The sequence below is a fragment of the Patiria miniata genome, unplaced genomic scaffold, assembly GCF_015706575.1.
Source record: "Patiria miniata isolate m_02_andy unplaced genomic scaffold, ASM1570657v1 HiC_scaffold_17, whole genome shotgun sequence".
Taxonomy (NCBI): domain Eukaryota; kingdom Metazoa; phylum Echinodermata; class Asteroidea; order Valvatida; family Asterinidae; genus Patiria; species Patiria miniata.
Window position 1 is genome coordinate 10,052,679 of NW_024037055.1, and position 15,041 is coordinate 10,067,719.

The window sequence follows — 15,041 nt, forward strand, 5'->3', positions numbered from 1 at the left end:
TGAGTAATTGCAGAATATCCCACCACTCGGAAGTACACCCCTAAAATCTCTGGCTACGCGGTTGGAATCACTGGAAAAGAAACAATTGAAGTCCATTGCCAACTACGCAGATACGGAGTGGGGGTCCAATATTTGAGAACGAAGCAACACAAAAGGAATGGGAGTTGCTGAAAAAAATTGTAAGTCCAAACCAACCACCCTGTTGCCGGCTATGCGGATACGGAGTGGGAGTCCCCTTGAATATGCTTGAGAACGAAGCAATACAAAAGGAATGGGAGTTGCTGAAAAAAATCGAAGTCCAAACCAACTACCCTGTTGGTGGCTACGCGGATACGGAGTGGGAGTGCAGTGGAGCATGACGCATAGTACATACAAGTAGCGCTGAGAAGGTTTATTGAGGGCAATCAACCGTGACTCCGTAGCCGGCTACGAGGTGGACAGATTGAGTGGCGGGGTATTCTGCAATTGTGCCCCGTTACCAAAAAAAATCAATTCTTTTATAAAAAAAAAATTGTCAATTCCTAAAAAAAAGTTTTCGCTCAAGGTGGTTTGTTGCTGAAGGCAATTTCCCTTGAAAGGATGTTTGATAAACAAGTTTATTTGTGTGGTTTTCTGTTTGATATACAAAATTAATGAAGGTGAAATGGAATTTCACTTTTGCTGTTAACAGTGGTTGCAACAGAAATGATGTCAGTTGCGACACAAACACTTGTTACTTGCTAAGATAACAGTGACCAATATTTGAATGCCTATGAAATCTTTAAAATGCTTCATTGTTTTCTCATATGTTGCATTCCAGCTTTGTGCGAAATGAATTGCACTTTGCATAAAAGGTTTGGAAAAATGTTCCATTACTGTACATATGTACAATGTATTAATCACATGCTGTACAAATAACCCTGCAGAATAAGTGTGTAATTAGTTTATCAACCCTAACTCCCTAGCATGATTTACTAGGAACCATACCCATCTTGGCAAATTCCAACACCATATGGGAAACTACACACACATATTTCTGACTTTGATTCTGGTGGTGTGCCAACCCAGTGTAAAAGACTGTCAGTTTATGGGTGAGTGTACCCATCCTGACAGATTCCAACAAAACATGCCGTTTATTTATTACATTTATTTTGGGGTTTGATGGGTTGAGTTCTGTTAGGGTTAAGAATAGGACATCTGTAAAACTTCACGAGTAACTATAGGGATAACTATGTTTAAGTTGTTGCAAAGTATGTAACTTTTGGCCAATTTGGCACGAGATGCATTCACAATTTCACACGTGGGCACCGAGTACAATTGATACATGGATCATTTGGCCATGCTGTTTTTCCAGTGGCCATTTTGTCCTAGGAATTTGCTGCAAATTATGTGATGTTTTTTTTAGTTTTGTTTGCCCACGAGGGAACAAATAAGTGAAGAGTTTATTTCCCAAAACGTGATACATCCATTTAAAAAAAAGTGGAAAATTTGCACGGTTATGAACTTTAAAGAATAAAAACAGTACAACAGCTGTTTGTAAACTTCTTTTTTTTTTGCCTTTTTTACCTCCGCCAAGGAGCTTATGTTTTCATCGGATTGGGTTAGTTTGTTGGTTGGTTGGTTGGTTTGTCTGTTAATAAGGAATTGCATGAAATTTTTGTTTAGGGGTGGTGCTTGGTAGAAGTACAAATCGATTAGATTTTGGAAGTGATCTGGGTCTGGATCCAGGATTTTTTTTAAGGATTCTTCACCATTTGCGAGTATTTCTTTTGGGTTTACTGACAATATGGCAGGGAATTGTTAAGCCTTGGCGGAAGTTTTCACTCTCCGAATGCTTTCTAGTTGTATTCTGAATTTGTGTTTATATAACAGCTGTCGAAATTGACTTTGGGCGGCCAGGAGAGAGCAGGATTCTAAGAGGGAACAAAATGGCGTATATCACGTTTCGAGATAAACTCTTCAAAAAATTAATTATTCTATATATATTTTATGTGAAAAAAATGTAATATCTGCTTCTTATACTTTTTTGTCATTTATCACAAATACGTTGTTGGTTTATATATTTAACTTTTGGCTGTAAATGAAATTTCTATCCGACTTTTTTCTGGTGTGTGTTTCCTGGTTTCATTTTAATGTGCATACAATGTAACAATACCATCAAAGGTCTAGTGCAGTTTGTTGTTGTATTAGTGTTATGTGTACATGTACATGAAACAGTTCATTTTATTTTGTTTTTCGGTTGCTTTGGATATTTACGATTACTGTATTATTTGTAATTAGGATGTTGTTTTTCTTGCTTGATGATGTATTTGCAGTTATAAGGATTACTTATTTTTGTAGTAATTTGGGAGTTTTTATGAGTGGTATTAGAAGTCTACTGATCGGGAGAAGTATGCCAAACTGCAATGACAACATGTGAGAGACTAGTCATGCGAGACCAGTCTTAGTTCAAGACGCTTTTGTCATACAGACATCCCAAGAGGGCTATCTGTAAGTCGGTGGTGTTCTAACCTAATCAGGTATTTTCTGGCTACGGATTTGGCTCTTGCGGTAATTGTGTTACATCAAGTTGACTGGCATACCTCAAGGAGCAATAGACTTCTGTTGAAAGTTATATAATGTACCCAGAATGAACCACTTTTTCATTTAATGCTAATCTATCCGGCAGATTTGTACACATGTGCGCATACATGTATTTATCAAGTAATTTTCCTGTGCATCCACATACACTGTACTTGGCATCCTTTTATCATTGCAGGTTCCCATTGATTGTAAACCAAGTCGTGCATGCCAAATGTATCATTGCTTACTTGATATTTTCTGAGCCCAATTTTATGGTGCTGTTGAACAATTAGCGGAAAAGTTTTGCTTACTAGAGCAGTGTGGAGTGCTGTGGCCTCGTGGTTAAGGGCACTGGATTTGTGGCCTGTGGGTAAAGCTGCGGGTTGTGGGTTCGAGTCCTGGCGGGGTCATGGTGCGTGTGCCCTTGGGCAAGGCACTTTGTCACTCGTTGCTTCTCTCCACCCAGGAGTAAATGGGTACCTGTGAGGGCAGAGATGGTTAGTGTGATTGAATAAGCTTGCTTGCGCCTAACAGGCAGCATCGAGCTGTATACTCCCCAGGGAGCTGAAATGGTATTTGGAATGTTTAATTGGCCCAGTGATCAGGGGTAATAATAATACTGTAAGCGCTGATTTAGTTTACTAATAAGAGCGTTCTTAAATGCCGATTATTATTATTATTATTAAAATTGTACTTACTAATCTTAAGCACTACTTCATGGTGTGGTTGTGCTAACGGTTGTGTGCTCATGTAGATTTCTATTGTTGGGTATCACTGATTTAAGCAAACTTTTCCTCTGAAGTAAGCATGCTTTTGCTGCGCTTACTGCTTACGGTCTCCATGAAATAGAAAGAGGCTCTGTAAGCAGAAAATCTTGTGCTTAGCAGCGCCGTGAAATTGGGCCCAGGTTTGTAATTGACCTATCGCAGTAGAATCTCGGTAGAATCACGTCAACACAGCTTGTGAAATTTTGTCCAATTACGTGATACAAATGGACGAGGATTGTGCAAAACCTGAGACAAACACTAATTAGTGTACAAAAACTCCATAGGGTTGTCTAAGGGTCGTGGCTAACTCGCAAACGTCGATAGGTCAATTAACTGAAGAACCACCCTTTTGAAACAATGACCCACAACCCCTAAAACCAGGCAATTACAATTCCACAACAGCTGAGATTTTCCATAACTACCAATGCACAAAATGGTTTCTTTTGATCAGTTTGAAGAACTTAACCACCAAATAGTAATAATAGTTTAATAAATCCCAGTTTTAAAATTAGTGGTAAATGAATGAACATGCAAGCAAAACTAGACTTACATGTAAGATATAATAATTGCTAGAAGATGTTTGCTCTTTTTACCACATGCCTGGTTCCATGTTTCTATAATGCTCCAGAATTTGGTTTAATATGATAACTGATTAATACTAATACAATGTATGTTGGACTTGCTCTATACAGTGCACGTCCACATGTTCAAATCAGTGACCCTATGGACAGGTTGACCTAACCTCAGATAATTGTAAAACAATTCTGGAAATGCTTGGAAGTGCATTTGATGTGCTCTAGCATATAATTGTAAGTGGTTCATTTCAGTGCACAGAATTTCAAATAAAATTGTAGAACTACTAAATACAAGTGTGTAGTGAGATGTATTTTTCTTTGAGTGGCTGATTACCATCAAACTGTGCCACGTTTACATGTAAACAACAACAAACACATACATGCACAGTAACTTGCATTTTGGGGGAGTAACAAACTTCCTTTTTTCATTTCTTTAATTTAGAATTTATAAACATTTCAATTTTGTTTCACACTACATGTATATAATAAGTTTTGTTCTGGTATAAAATGTAAATGACACAAAGAATTTCAAATAATTATAACTTCAATATGTAATCAATAAATAAATCAACAGTCAACTATGTGTTGAAACAACTAATACTCAGATAAGTTCAATACTGGCAATCAAATGAACATTTTTTATCTTTCACAAAGTCGGTATTTCTGCAGTCCAGCTTTTAACAAAGACTTTGTTAACCAATTCGCGCCGGGATTATTTTGACATTAATCGGACCCAGGCGTGGGATTGTTTTTCATGAACCTTGATGCCAGACGGGTTCAGGCGGTCATCTGTGGGTAGCACACCCTGATATTTCTAGCCCCACTAGCTGTGAGCTAGTCGCGGAAATGTATATATCGTCTGGCATCGCTCGTTGTGTGATTATCCGTCATCCGTTCTGAATACCGCAAAATCTTTGCGTGTATACACCTCATCCAATGTGCCCTGGCCTAAAACCGTGTTATGGGGAAGTTTTTTTATTGTTAGGTAAATTAGGACCGAGTAATGGGGACTTTCTGCTGTTCCCACAGCATTTTCCGTCCCCACAAATACCTTGTACAGACGAGTGTACATGTATGTCCCCACAAATACGGAGCAAGACTTCATGAACTGGTAAATAGTGACCAACGCCTAGGCCCGAAACTATAGAATTATTTATTCCAATGACTAATCTGACAATGAAACAACCAAAATATTTTTACATACTGTAATTTTTCTGAAACGTTACGTTTGTTTATGGTGTAAATCAAGGACAAGCACATGCAACATCATCGGTGAATCGAGGACAGGAACCAAATCGAGGACGACCTCGATTAGAAAACGTGTACAAAACCAATGAGAGCTGTTGCAAAAAAAGTACAAACAAAGGAAAAGGGAAGAGGAAAAAACAAAAATCAAACGTGTATGAGCGTGTTCATCTATTCAAACCATGGACAAAAAATTCCAGACAACAAAAAAGAACGATATCGTCCACGATTGGGGTCATGTACAAAACCTATGGGAGTCTTCCTAAAAAGTTATAAGTACAAACAAACGAGGAACTATAGGACGTCCACAATCGACAGTGTGAGCACGGGTGCACATGTTAATCTTTTCAAACCGTGGACAAAAAATACCAGAGAACAAAAGAAAACAATATCATCCACGATTCCCAGCATACCGGTACGTCTGCGATTGGGGTCGTGTACAAAACCTATGGGAGTCTTCCTAAAAAAATTAGAGTACAAACAATTAAGTACTGTGATATTTCAAGTAAAATATTTGCTTAAGGCGCTAGAGGCGAAAAATCAAAGTGCACCACGTTAGGGGCCGCACCATGTTAGGGGACACAGTGGGTGGCACATAATGGATTCCACTGCATGACGGGGCTCATTTTACTAGTATCGGGCAAAATTCTTGCACATGAGAAATGCACACAGTAAATGAAGGGCCAAATAGCATCATATATAAACCAGCCAAATGTTGTCTTGTACATTATCATGTGTACTTTATGTACATGTAGTATGCATGTGAACTGCTACACTTGATGTGCATTCAAATAATGGATATACACGTAGGCTATAAGTTCCTTTCCAATCCAATACATACATGTAGAAAAACAATATTATTTTGATTGCATGTAGAATATTACATCATCATTTCATAGTTTCTTTTAAAGGGAGCCTTATACACCCATCTACACAATCAAAACACTTTCAATAAATAATTCTAGCACTTTGTATACGTAACTGCATAGTACACACTAAAAAATCACAATAACATCATACATGTACCAATGTGTTCCATTTAGCTGAGCCCCTTAGCAAGTACATGTATGTTCCTTTTGTATTTTTCAAACATGTACATAATGTATCATCCAAATTTCATTTCAATTTTATCACATAGGGACTTTTTTGGCAATGTGTTTTGGGAAAACCACTTTTTAGCGCTAATTTGCCACAATGGGCCTTATTCAGGAGTTGGCCATTTTTGTCGAGTTCTCTATTGTATTTCATTAATTGTTAACTGTTGAATGGGATGGTGCCAGACTATTTATGCAGGCACAATGCAGCCTTAATTTACTGTCATTTTTTTTAAAATATGGCTTTAAGCACTACGAAATGTGTAATTACAAATTTTAAATTATTCATTGAAGCAGACTGGAATTTATTATGAATTAACATGCTTTCATTTCTCTTTGCAAGTTCCAAAAATTAAGATTTTACCTAACTTTCAAATATGGCCGACTCGTGAATAAGGCCCATTTAATTTACTTTGTTAAAGCTATAGTCCATCATTTGCAGCTTTCCAAAAAGTAACTGATGTAATTATTGTTAAAAAGTATACTTGGTTGAACAATATAAGGGGACTAAACTCCCTGTGAAATTATTCTTTCTGGCAAGCTGTAATTTTGAAGAAATCAACAAAAGAAGGACTTTCCAACGATGCGTCTGAAGACGCATCATTGGTAATTTCCGTTAGTAGTTTTTTGTTTTTATTCAGCGAAGTGCGCACAAGCATTGACACGACGCACACGCGGTTGCTATCATTCATCAGTTCAGTACTCGACATCGCATAGCTGCAATCGCCTCAGTGAAAACATGTCTCAGACGCTGAATTCAGGCCCAATCCAAAACATGATTCAGCAACTTTTGATTTATAATTGAGATCACAGAATTTTGTTTTTCTCGAAATATAAACTTCATCAGGTTAGTTGTTCAGCACACTTCGTTAGATTTTGAGCACGTTTGTTGCTTCAAAGTTCAAACGAACAAAATGCACAAATTACAAATGATGGACTGGTACCTTTACATGTCTACAATGTATATTGTTCTGTGGCAAGTTATTTGGATAGATTTATGAAGAAATTATGGAGTTTTGTCCAATTAAAAACATCACTTGATACCTGGTTCATATTTGAAACTTAAAACACCTGGATGACTACACCAAGTTTGATTTTTCCGCCTTTCTTGTCAAGGAACGCTTGAGAGTGGATGGTGGTGACGTTTGTTGTCAAGCTCCAATGTACGTTAGCAGTGGGACCGTCTGGTTTATAGACTAGTCCACTCTTTGTGACAGCATTCAAGAATTTGTCATTGGCGTCAAACGCCGAGATGGCTAACCTGAAGGATTTTCCAATGTCTGTGTTGGGTGCTTGCAGCTTGTATGTGACATTGGTCAACATGCCTCGCTCACATGTTACGTCATTGGTGGCGCTAGCACTGCAGGCGGCTGCAGCAGCAGCGTCAGCTTTGGAGTTCTGCAGCAAGAGGAGGTACCACGGGGAACCGCTCTTTGGCCGGTAGCCCTGCGTCATGGCATTGGCCATGACCGTGCTGGTCGGATGGACGTACAGCACGTGGCAGTGCGGCGGGGCTAAGTAGAGCCGTGCATGGTAGCGCTCGGCCAAGAACAGCTCTGACATGTTCGCAGTCCCCACCAGAGCGTGAAACTTGTAACCTTCCAGGATGTGGTCCTTGATCTGCTTTTCGTAGATCTGGCCAAACTCGGACCTCTCGATGGTCAGAATATGCTCTGAAGTCATCTGGGCGAAGCGGATGTATGGCAGCACCCTACGGAGGTTGCCAGTCACCCCGCCTTTCTGAAGGTCATGCACCAGCCAGCGCTCGATGGCCTTGAAGAGTGAGTATTCATCAGTGACAATGAGCTGCCCACTGTCAAGAAGTCGGCACATCTGCTCCACTGACAGCCCCAACCAGGAGTCTAGCTCTAGGATCTTCGGCAAGTTACAGGCGATGACCTCATAGCAGTGGCTGACTAGCTGATCCAGGTTGTAGGTTTCAGCAAAGGACAGCCAGTCCAGAGCCCCGTTCACATTGCCCTGCCCGATCTGCTCCGTCATGTATCGCTCGCACTGGCACCGCAGCCGGTGGATGTTGTACTTGTCGGCAAGAGTGAAGATCGGCATAATGGTCCGCATGTCCACTGTCACCTGACCACAGTAGAGGTACTTCAAGAACTCTCCAAACACGGCCGTACACTCGGGGCTCTCTTCAAGCACAATCTCCTGCTGCTGCGAGTCCACCCACTGGGAACCCGTCAGCATAGTCTGGAAGACATCGCTGGATGATGCCAAGAAGAACTTGTGACAATGGAAGACCCTGCCATCCACACGGATGATCACATCACTCAGATCTGGGTTATTGTAGTACGACTTAACCCCTGCTATAAAATCCTCCACACACCCTAATCTTGTAGACACGTCTTTCTCCATAATTTCCTCTTGTAGTACGGTATTTTCATCAAACTGTTCATCAGAAGATCAAACTTGCTTTAACTCATTGACAGAGTGTTATTTAAATAACATGCAATGCTCTGGTAATATCGAAACTGGCATTTCCAGTTTAATACATACATGTAGATGGCACTTGATTCATACCGCATACATGTAGTTGGCGAGATGTCTAGAATCAGACATTGAGGAATATACCACGCAAGACTACACAGAAAAATTACTTCTGAGCATCCATACATGTACATGTACTGTATGCCCTCAAGGATGAAAACTGAAGACTGGACTGCAAGTTGAGTTTACGATTAGAGACGCAGCAGAGAGTTACTTGACAGTCACTCAATTTGTGCAGCAATTTGGCAGGAACTTGTTGGAGACTGACACAAATACTGCTGTCTGGTTCCCATCAATCCACACATGATTCCTGTAATGAAAGGATAAGACAGAAAGTGTCAGCCTTTGCTGGCAAAATAGCTGCACACCCACGTGCAGGTAATCTGAGCACATTCCAGTACACATTAAGTAAAGTAGAAGTGGATACAATTACTGACTGTCCACAGCCCGAATCATGTGAATGTGATTATTATATACATGTACTTGTCTCAACTTGTGAAAATCACTTTTGGTCCCAAGTACGTATCTTCTCCAAAAGATAATTTTGACAATAACGCAATAGAATTGCCTCCTTCCAACCATTGTATTGAATATAGGGCTGTTCTGATATACCAAATATTAGAAAATATGCTTTTTGCTGGTTTGAATATTCCTGAAATAAAGAACTACGCACACGTATACACACATGACTGTGATGTTATTTTAACCGTAAATGTGAGGCACTTTATTGTCAGATACCACTTTTTTTTTTAGGGTAACTTTTTTGTCAATGACACTGTTCCAATCGTTTTAGAAGTTTTAAGTCCTTGACAGCTGTAACATACTAAATGCAAAACAATCCAGTGGCCCATTGCATCGATGCAGCATACACATTTAAGCTGGCGCACTTTGCATGTTGAACGGTGCAGCACGCTGTTACAGCTAGTAATTGTAAAACTTGATAAGTAAGTTTTGAATATTTGAATATTCGGTCAAATGCAGTTTCAAAAAATCAAATCCTACTTTAATCAGAAATGGACACCCTAATTATTATTATTATTTATTTCTGGTAATGAAACCAATGATTTCCTCAAAAGCAATTACAGTTTTAGAGGTACATGTAAGAGGAAAACCCTCTAGAAGAATATTTTGGGTAAAATCCACGGAATCAGGCAGGGACTGAACAACCTATCCTTATGTGGTCAGGGTAGGAATCGAACCCGGGTCACAGCAAAGTGAAGTGAACAGGAGGAAAGAACTGCTGCACCAACCTGACTCCCCCATGCCAACCTGACTCCCCAGGTGCATGCAGTGGAGACAAACTTATGATAAATGAAAAGATGTTTTTGCAATTTGTTTTAATCATTTAAAAAAAATATTTTTGTCTAAGTCTGGAGACACACAAGGACTGCTACATATAGAAACAATTCTTGCACCACAGGACACAACGTAAGAATGCGTGTGCCAAGTGTTGACTTTTGTGCCATGTGTTAGCACATGACTCACCATACCTGCTTGGAGAGATCACTTTACTAATTGCCTGCGTGCAATCTAATCTGTCTTATCAACAGGAACATTCCAATTTTCATATTTCATACGTGACACTTAAAATGTGACTCTCATGGACGTTGGTGTGGTTTTTGCTCGACCTTAAAAGCATCCAGCGATCAAATTCATTTAGCCAGAGGGGTGCCATGCCATTAACATGATCATGATGAATACAGTACTACGTGTACTTGTTTTCACACAGATAAAGTATAAACTAGCTGCACGTTGCCTGGCTTACATGGCTTAGAGCCAAATATGCATGTTAACATTATGGGCTGTAATATTTCACCCCATTCCTAATACTTCGTCATCATCTATTTTCATATTTTCTCATTAAAAAAAAATAGGGGAAATATCAATGTTTTAGTCAATTTATCATGTTTGTGAAAGTTACACATGTACAGTGGGTGTGGGTATATACAGGTGTCACATTATTGATTTAAGGATTCATACGTTTGTTTCCATTTTATTAATTTTAATGATTACAACATTTTTCAGATTTGTAATCACAAATCTCACTACAGAGTTGCAGGGACCATAATAGATGCAGAAGACATAAACATTGTCAAAGTCCCTTTCGCTCAGTCCAAATTTGCTCAATAACAGAAAATCTTACACCAAACAAGACCCTTACCAGAGTACAATGCATATGAATTAAATTATCTCGATCTTTTCATTGGAATTGATCCTCTTTTGAAAGAATTTTCTAATGCAACCTCCATATTCTTATCATTTAAAAATTATACTGTTTCACATACATGTACATAACTGTACCGGTACATAGTATACATCTTACACTGAGCAAGAAAGTACTTTGAACTTTTTCGGTTCAAAGGTAGAGTATATCATTTGTCATTGTGCTGCGCTTTTTTTTGAAGCAACAAAAGTGCTCAAAATCTAAAGAAGGGTGCAGGGTACCTGATGAAAGTTTAGCTCAGTGAGCACTGTATATTCCAAGAAAACAATATTCTAGGATCCATTCAATTCAAAAGTTGCCAAGTCATGTTTTGAATTGCACCTGAAATCAGCATCCGGAACACGTTCTCATTCAGCCAATTGCAGCTACGCGATGTCACACACTGAACCAAGGAATTATAGCAACCGAGCATACATGTACGTCTGCGTCGTACCAACGCTTGCGCACAAATGCTATTGACGGCTTCGCTGAATTAAAAACAAACTATTAGACGGAAATTTCCCAAAAATGCGACGCATCTTTGGAAATGACCTTTCACAGGGAGTTTAGTGCCATTACTATCTTTAAACCAAGTATGCTTTTCAACAATAATTTTGTCAGTTACTTTTTGGAAAGCTGCAAATGATATACTCTACCTTTAATGTCGCACAATGTCAATGTCTGTTCCAGTACATCAACCCAATTAGCGTTGTGCTATCAATATTGACTTGTTAAAAGATGACAACATCACAATCCTACATAACATCATGTGTGAGGAGATGCCGATATCAATAACTAACATGACATCACTGTGCAGCTCCTCAACCTCCCTGCAATGCATGGAATCTCAGTCAGGCATTCCAGTGTGGCCATTCAGTTTTTAATGATGTTATTTTTGTCTTTTACTGACAATGCATAGCTGCAAATGTATGCATTATTTTAAAAAAGCACTTTTCATTGCTGGGTCAACTATGGGCTCCGTGCACAAGTACCCCCTCAACGGCCAGAAAAGGAGAGTTGGGGATGATCTAGACTGGTTCCCGATCCATCCACTGCGTATTTCAAATGATATCCAAAGTTATTGGGGTCGGAGATTAGTCTGGGAGACCATTGCAAGTTACGTTCGAACGTATTTGCGCGCCATTGACGCCTGACGCTCACGCGCGAAGACGCTGTGGCTTGGCTTTGTGCACTTTCAGGAATAAAAAAGTGATGAATACTTTGCGCGCGAACTACAGTGCGCACTCGCGGTGTCCAGTCCAAGGGGCGCTCAGAAGTGGTAAAAGCGCACCCTCTTTTGTTGGCTCACAGCTCACGGAGCCCATAGGAAGAAAGAGGGACTTTCGAGAGAAAGCACCCATTTTGCTCACAAAAAGGCAATTTACCACAAAAATTTTTGGTACAAAATTTTGGTCCTGAAAAATTGAGCTGCTAGTGCTAATCATCATTCCAATCATGGAAAGAATGTTGCAACCTGACGCCACTTCAATGGTTGTGCATATACAGTCTATGGAGAGTCAAGACAATTTTCAACTGGAATGTTTCTCAGTCCCAGATTAATGTCTAGTTATAATCATTTTTGCAATGATTGACCTAGCTTCAATGAGATGATATATGAAGAAAAAAATACCGTCAGGTTGCAACATTCGTTCCCAAATCACACCTATTTCTTTTCAAAACTTTATTTACACGGATTGCTATGTGTAATTGTGTAGGCCTATCTATTGTTCGAACTTAGCATCCATGGGAAGATTCTGATATCTCCAGATCTTACAGTGAATCAAATACATTTTGTGCAGCGCTAGCCCCATTCTGTGGCCAAGTTACTGGACTCTCTCCATAAAACCTAGCCTTAGAATGGGGCTAGAGTGCGGCGCCAGTCTTTTGGCAGTCTGGCTCAAAATTTGATGCTTCCATTGATTTTTTTTATCTTGAGGGTTATTTTTCGAGTGACGGGGTATTTTGCAATTACTCCGTTTTGGGACAGTCAGCCACAAATAGCAGTGACAAAATAAACCGTGTTTGGTCATCGTTCCCTTTTACCACACCATTCACTGCGCAACTACAGCCACATTAAAAAAAAAATAGCCACCGTCACAGAACCGGTTCAACATGTTCAAGAAACTTCACTGCGTGATTATAAATATATGGTCAAGGGGGGGGGGGAATGAATATTTCAGTGATCCATCCCATCAATATCGGAAAAAAATGTGACATTCGGACACCATTGGTTTTTTATCAGATAAGAACAGTTAAGCCTATCAAGTATCATACTAGTCCAAGTAAAGTTAGTAGGAATTGGTCGGGCCTACTAATCGCCCGACCATGCAGACCATGTTCAAATGTTAAAACATGTAGACTAAAAAAAAGGCGATTCGTAGAGTGATGATACCGGTAGTTACTCGGACTATAGTACACGAACAAAAAAGTGGCGTCTGGATTATACTAGTGGATACTACATTCTTTCCTCAATATCACCCATTCAAACACACTCGTCAACTCACCATCATGACCATGGCTATTGCTAGCCTTGAATTGAACGCCGACGAAAGTGACGTTCGTCATGTTTGTGTTTGTACAGGGGTTTCGACCGTTTCGACTTCCTCCAGTCTCCACCATGAACATGATCATGATGATGAACAGACTTCATTAACTTCCTTCCCTCTCGTCACACTGTCACTGCCGATTAAACGCTCGAGCTCCACATTTAAGAGCATGCAAGAGAAGGTTCATTGCACAAGATACATGTACGTACCAAGTTTGACACGTCAATTATTTGCTTTCCAACACTTGTTTACATAAGTCAAAAGTTCCAACATAATCGCCGGCAAAATACGGCACATTACATCACTCATTAAATAAAAATACCGTACCTGTTTACATTTTGGGTTAACGATTGAGGGCGCTATTCATATCTGCACTGAGAGTAGTATGACCATAGACCATTGATCTCCATATACACAGACTGGATAGGACATCGCGTACGAACGTGCGTACGAACGTGCGTCCGCGCGCGCGTTTTTTGAAAAGGGTAAAGAACACAATTTCGCATTCGAGTTGTGTACACTTTCGAACGGAGGATTAAAAAATGAAGTTGGGTTTTCTTCGGTTTCTTTGTCATTTTTGAAAAAATAAAAGAAACAGAGATCTAAATTGATCAAAATCGATGAGGAGTATAGTCAAGGTGTGCGCAGCATTAGATTGCTGGAGTCGGGAAGTAAGGAGCGTTGAAGAATAGGACAATTATTCGCAAGTAAGTTGTTTTTTAACGAGGCCTATAGTATACAACATGGCACGGAGGAATATGAACATGGGAATGACAAAGCAAATTATAATATCGTTAATGTTGTCGCTCTGAGTTTGAGGGGAAGGAGGCCTGTGTCTAGCGAGATATTCTGTTCAAATTCCATGCGATCTAGGCCTGTCATGCTGGTCGCCATCCATGTGGTTTTTTTTAAGACATATCCTACGTGCATGACTGACCCGGCAATGGCAATGAACAAAAGTTGACTTGTTTAAAATAGTTTATTCGAATAACTTTTATAACTTTTATATGCAAAATCTGATTGAATTATGTCTGCCTTGGCTTTAGCTCTACCGAGTGGAGCGCTGGAACTTCGGCACCCTCCGTACAAGCTTGTACGGAGGGTACCGAAGTTCCAGCGCTCCACTCAGTAGAGCTACCTTGGCTTAACGCCTACCGAAATGTTTCTGTTATTTTTCTTTATAAAGAGAAACCGAGGAGATGGTATATGCTAACTTACTGCACAACTGGCCGATTGACCTTCATATCAAACAAAGAACTTCAGCAAAGCCACAGCAAAAACGCTGCAGGACCGAGCCGGACGAAAATGGAGAACTTCACGGAGGGATGGAATCGACTGTATCATCCACTGAATGGAACATGCGATGTGATAGGCATCTGAGCGTTTGACTTTTAAAATCAATTCTTACGATGTGGAACTGTTAACATTGATTGATTTTGTTTTTGGAAAGAAGCTGTGGAGTTCAACGCAAGTATTTTTATGAGCTCCCAAGATGACTGTCACATTATTGACAGTTTGTATGATGAGGAAAGCAATGAGTATATTTACGGTTTGAAATTATGTTG

The 15,041-nt window shown here is 39.7% G+C and overlaps 1 protein-coding gene across 2 annotated transcripts; it reads right to left on the reverse strand.

Moving 5' to 3' along the window:
* Positions 1 to 7,094: 7,094 nt before the first annotated feature.
* LOC119723776 (BTB/POZ domain-containing protein 17-like) lies at positions 7,095 to 13,822 on the reverse strand. Of its 2 annotated transcripts, none has more exons than XM_038194632.1 (2): positions 13,435 to 13,822; positions 7,095 to 9,037 (listed from the first exon to the last, which is right to left on the reverse strand). In XM_038194632.1, the coding sequence occupies exon 2, from the start codon at positions 8,593 to 8,595 to the stop codon at positions 7,285 to 7,287; it is 1,311 nt and encodes a 436-aa protein (XP_038050560.1). In that variant the 5' UTR covers positions 8,596 to 9,037; positions 13,435 to 13,822; the 3' UTR covers positions 7,095 to 7,284. The 2 variants fall into 2 exon arrangements, with proteins under 2 accessions (XP_038050560.1, XP_038050561.1); XM_038194633.1 differs by having other exon boundaries at positions 13,686 to 13,821.
* Positions 13,823 to 15,041: the final 1,219 nt, after the last annotated feature.

Excerpts from the sequence above, each read along its gene's own strand:
- LOC119723776 (XM_038194632.1), bottom strand. The coding sequence starts at position 8,595 with ATGGAGAAAGACGTGTCTACAAGATTAGGGTGTGTGGAGGATTTTATA.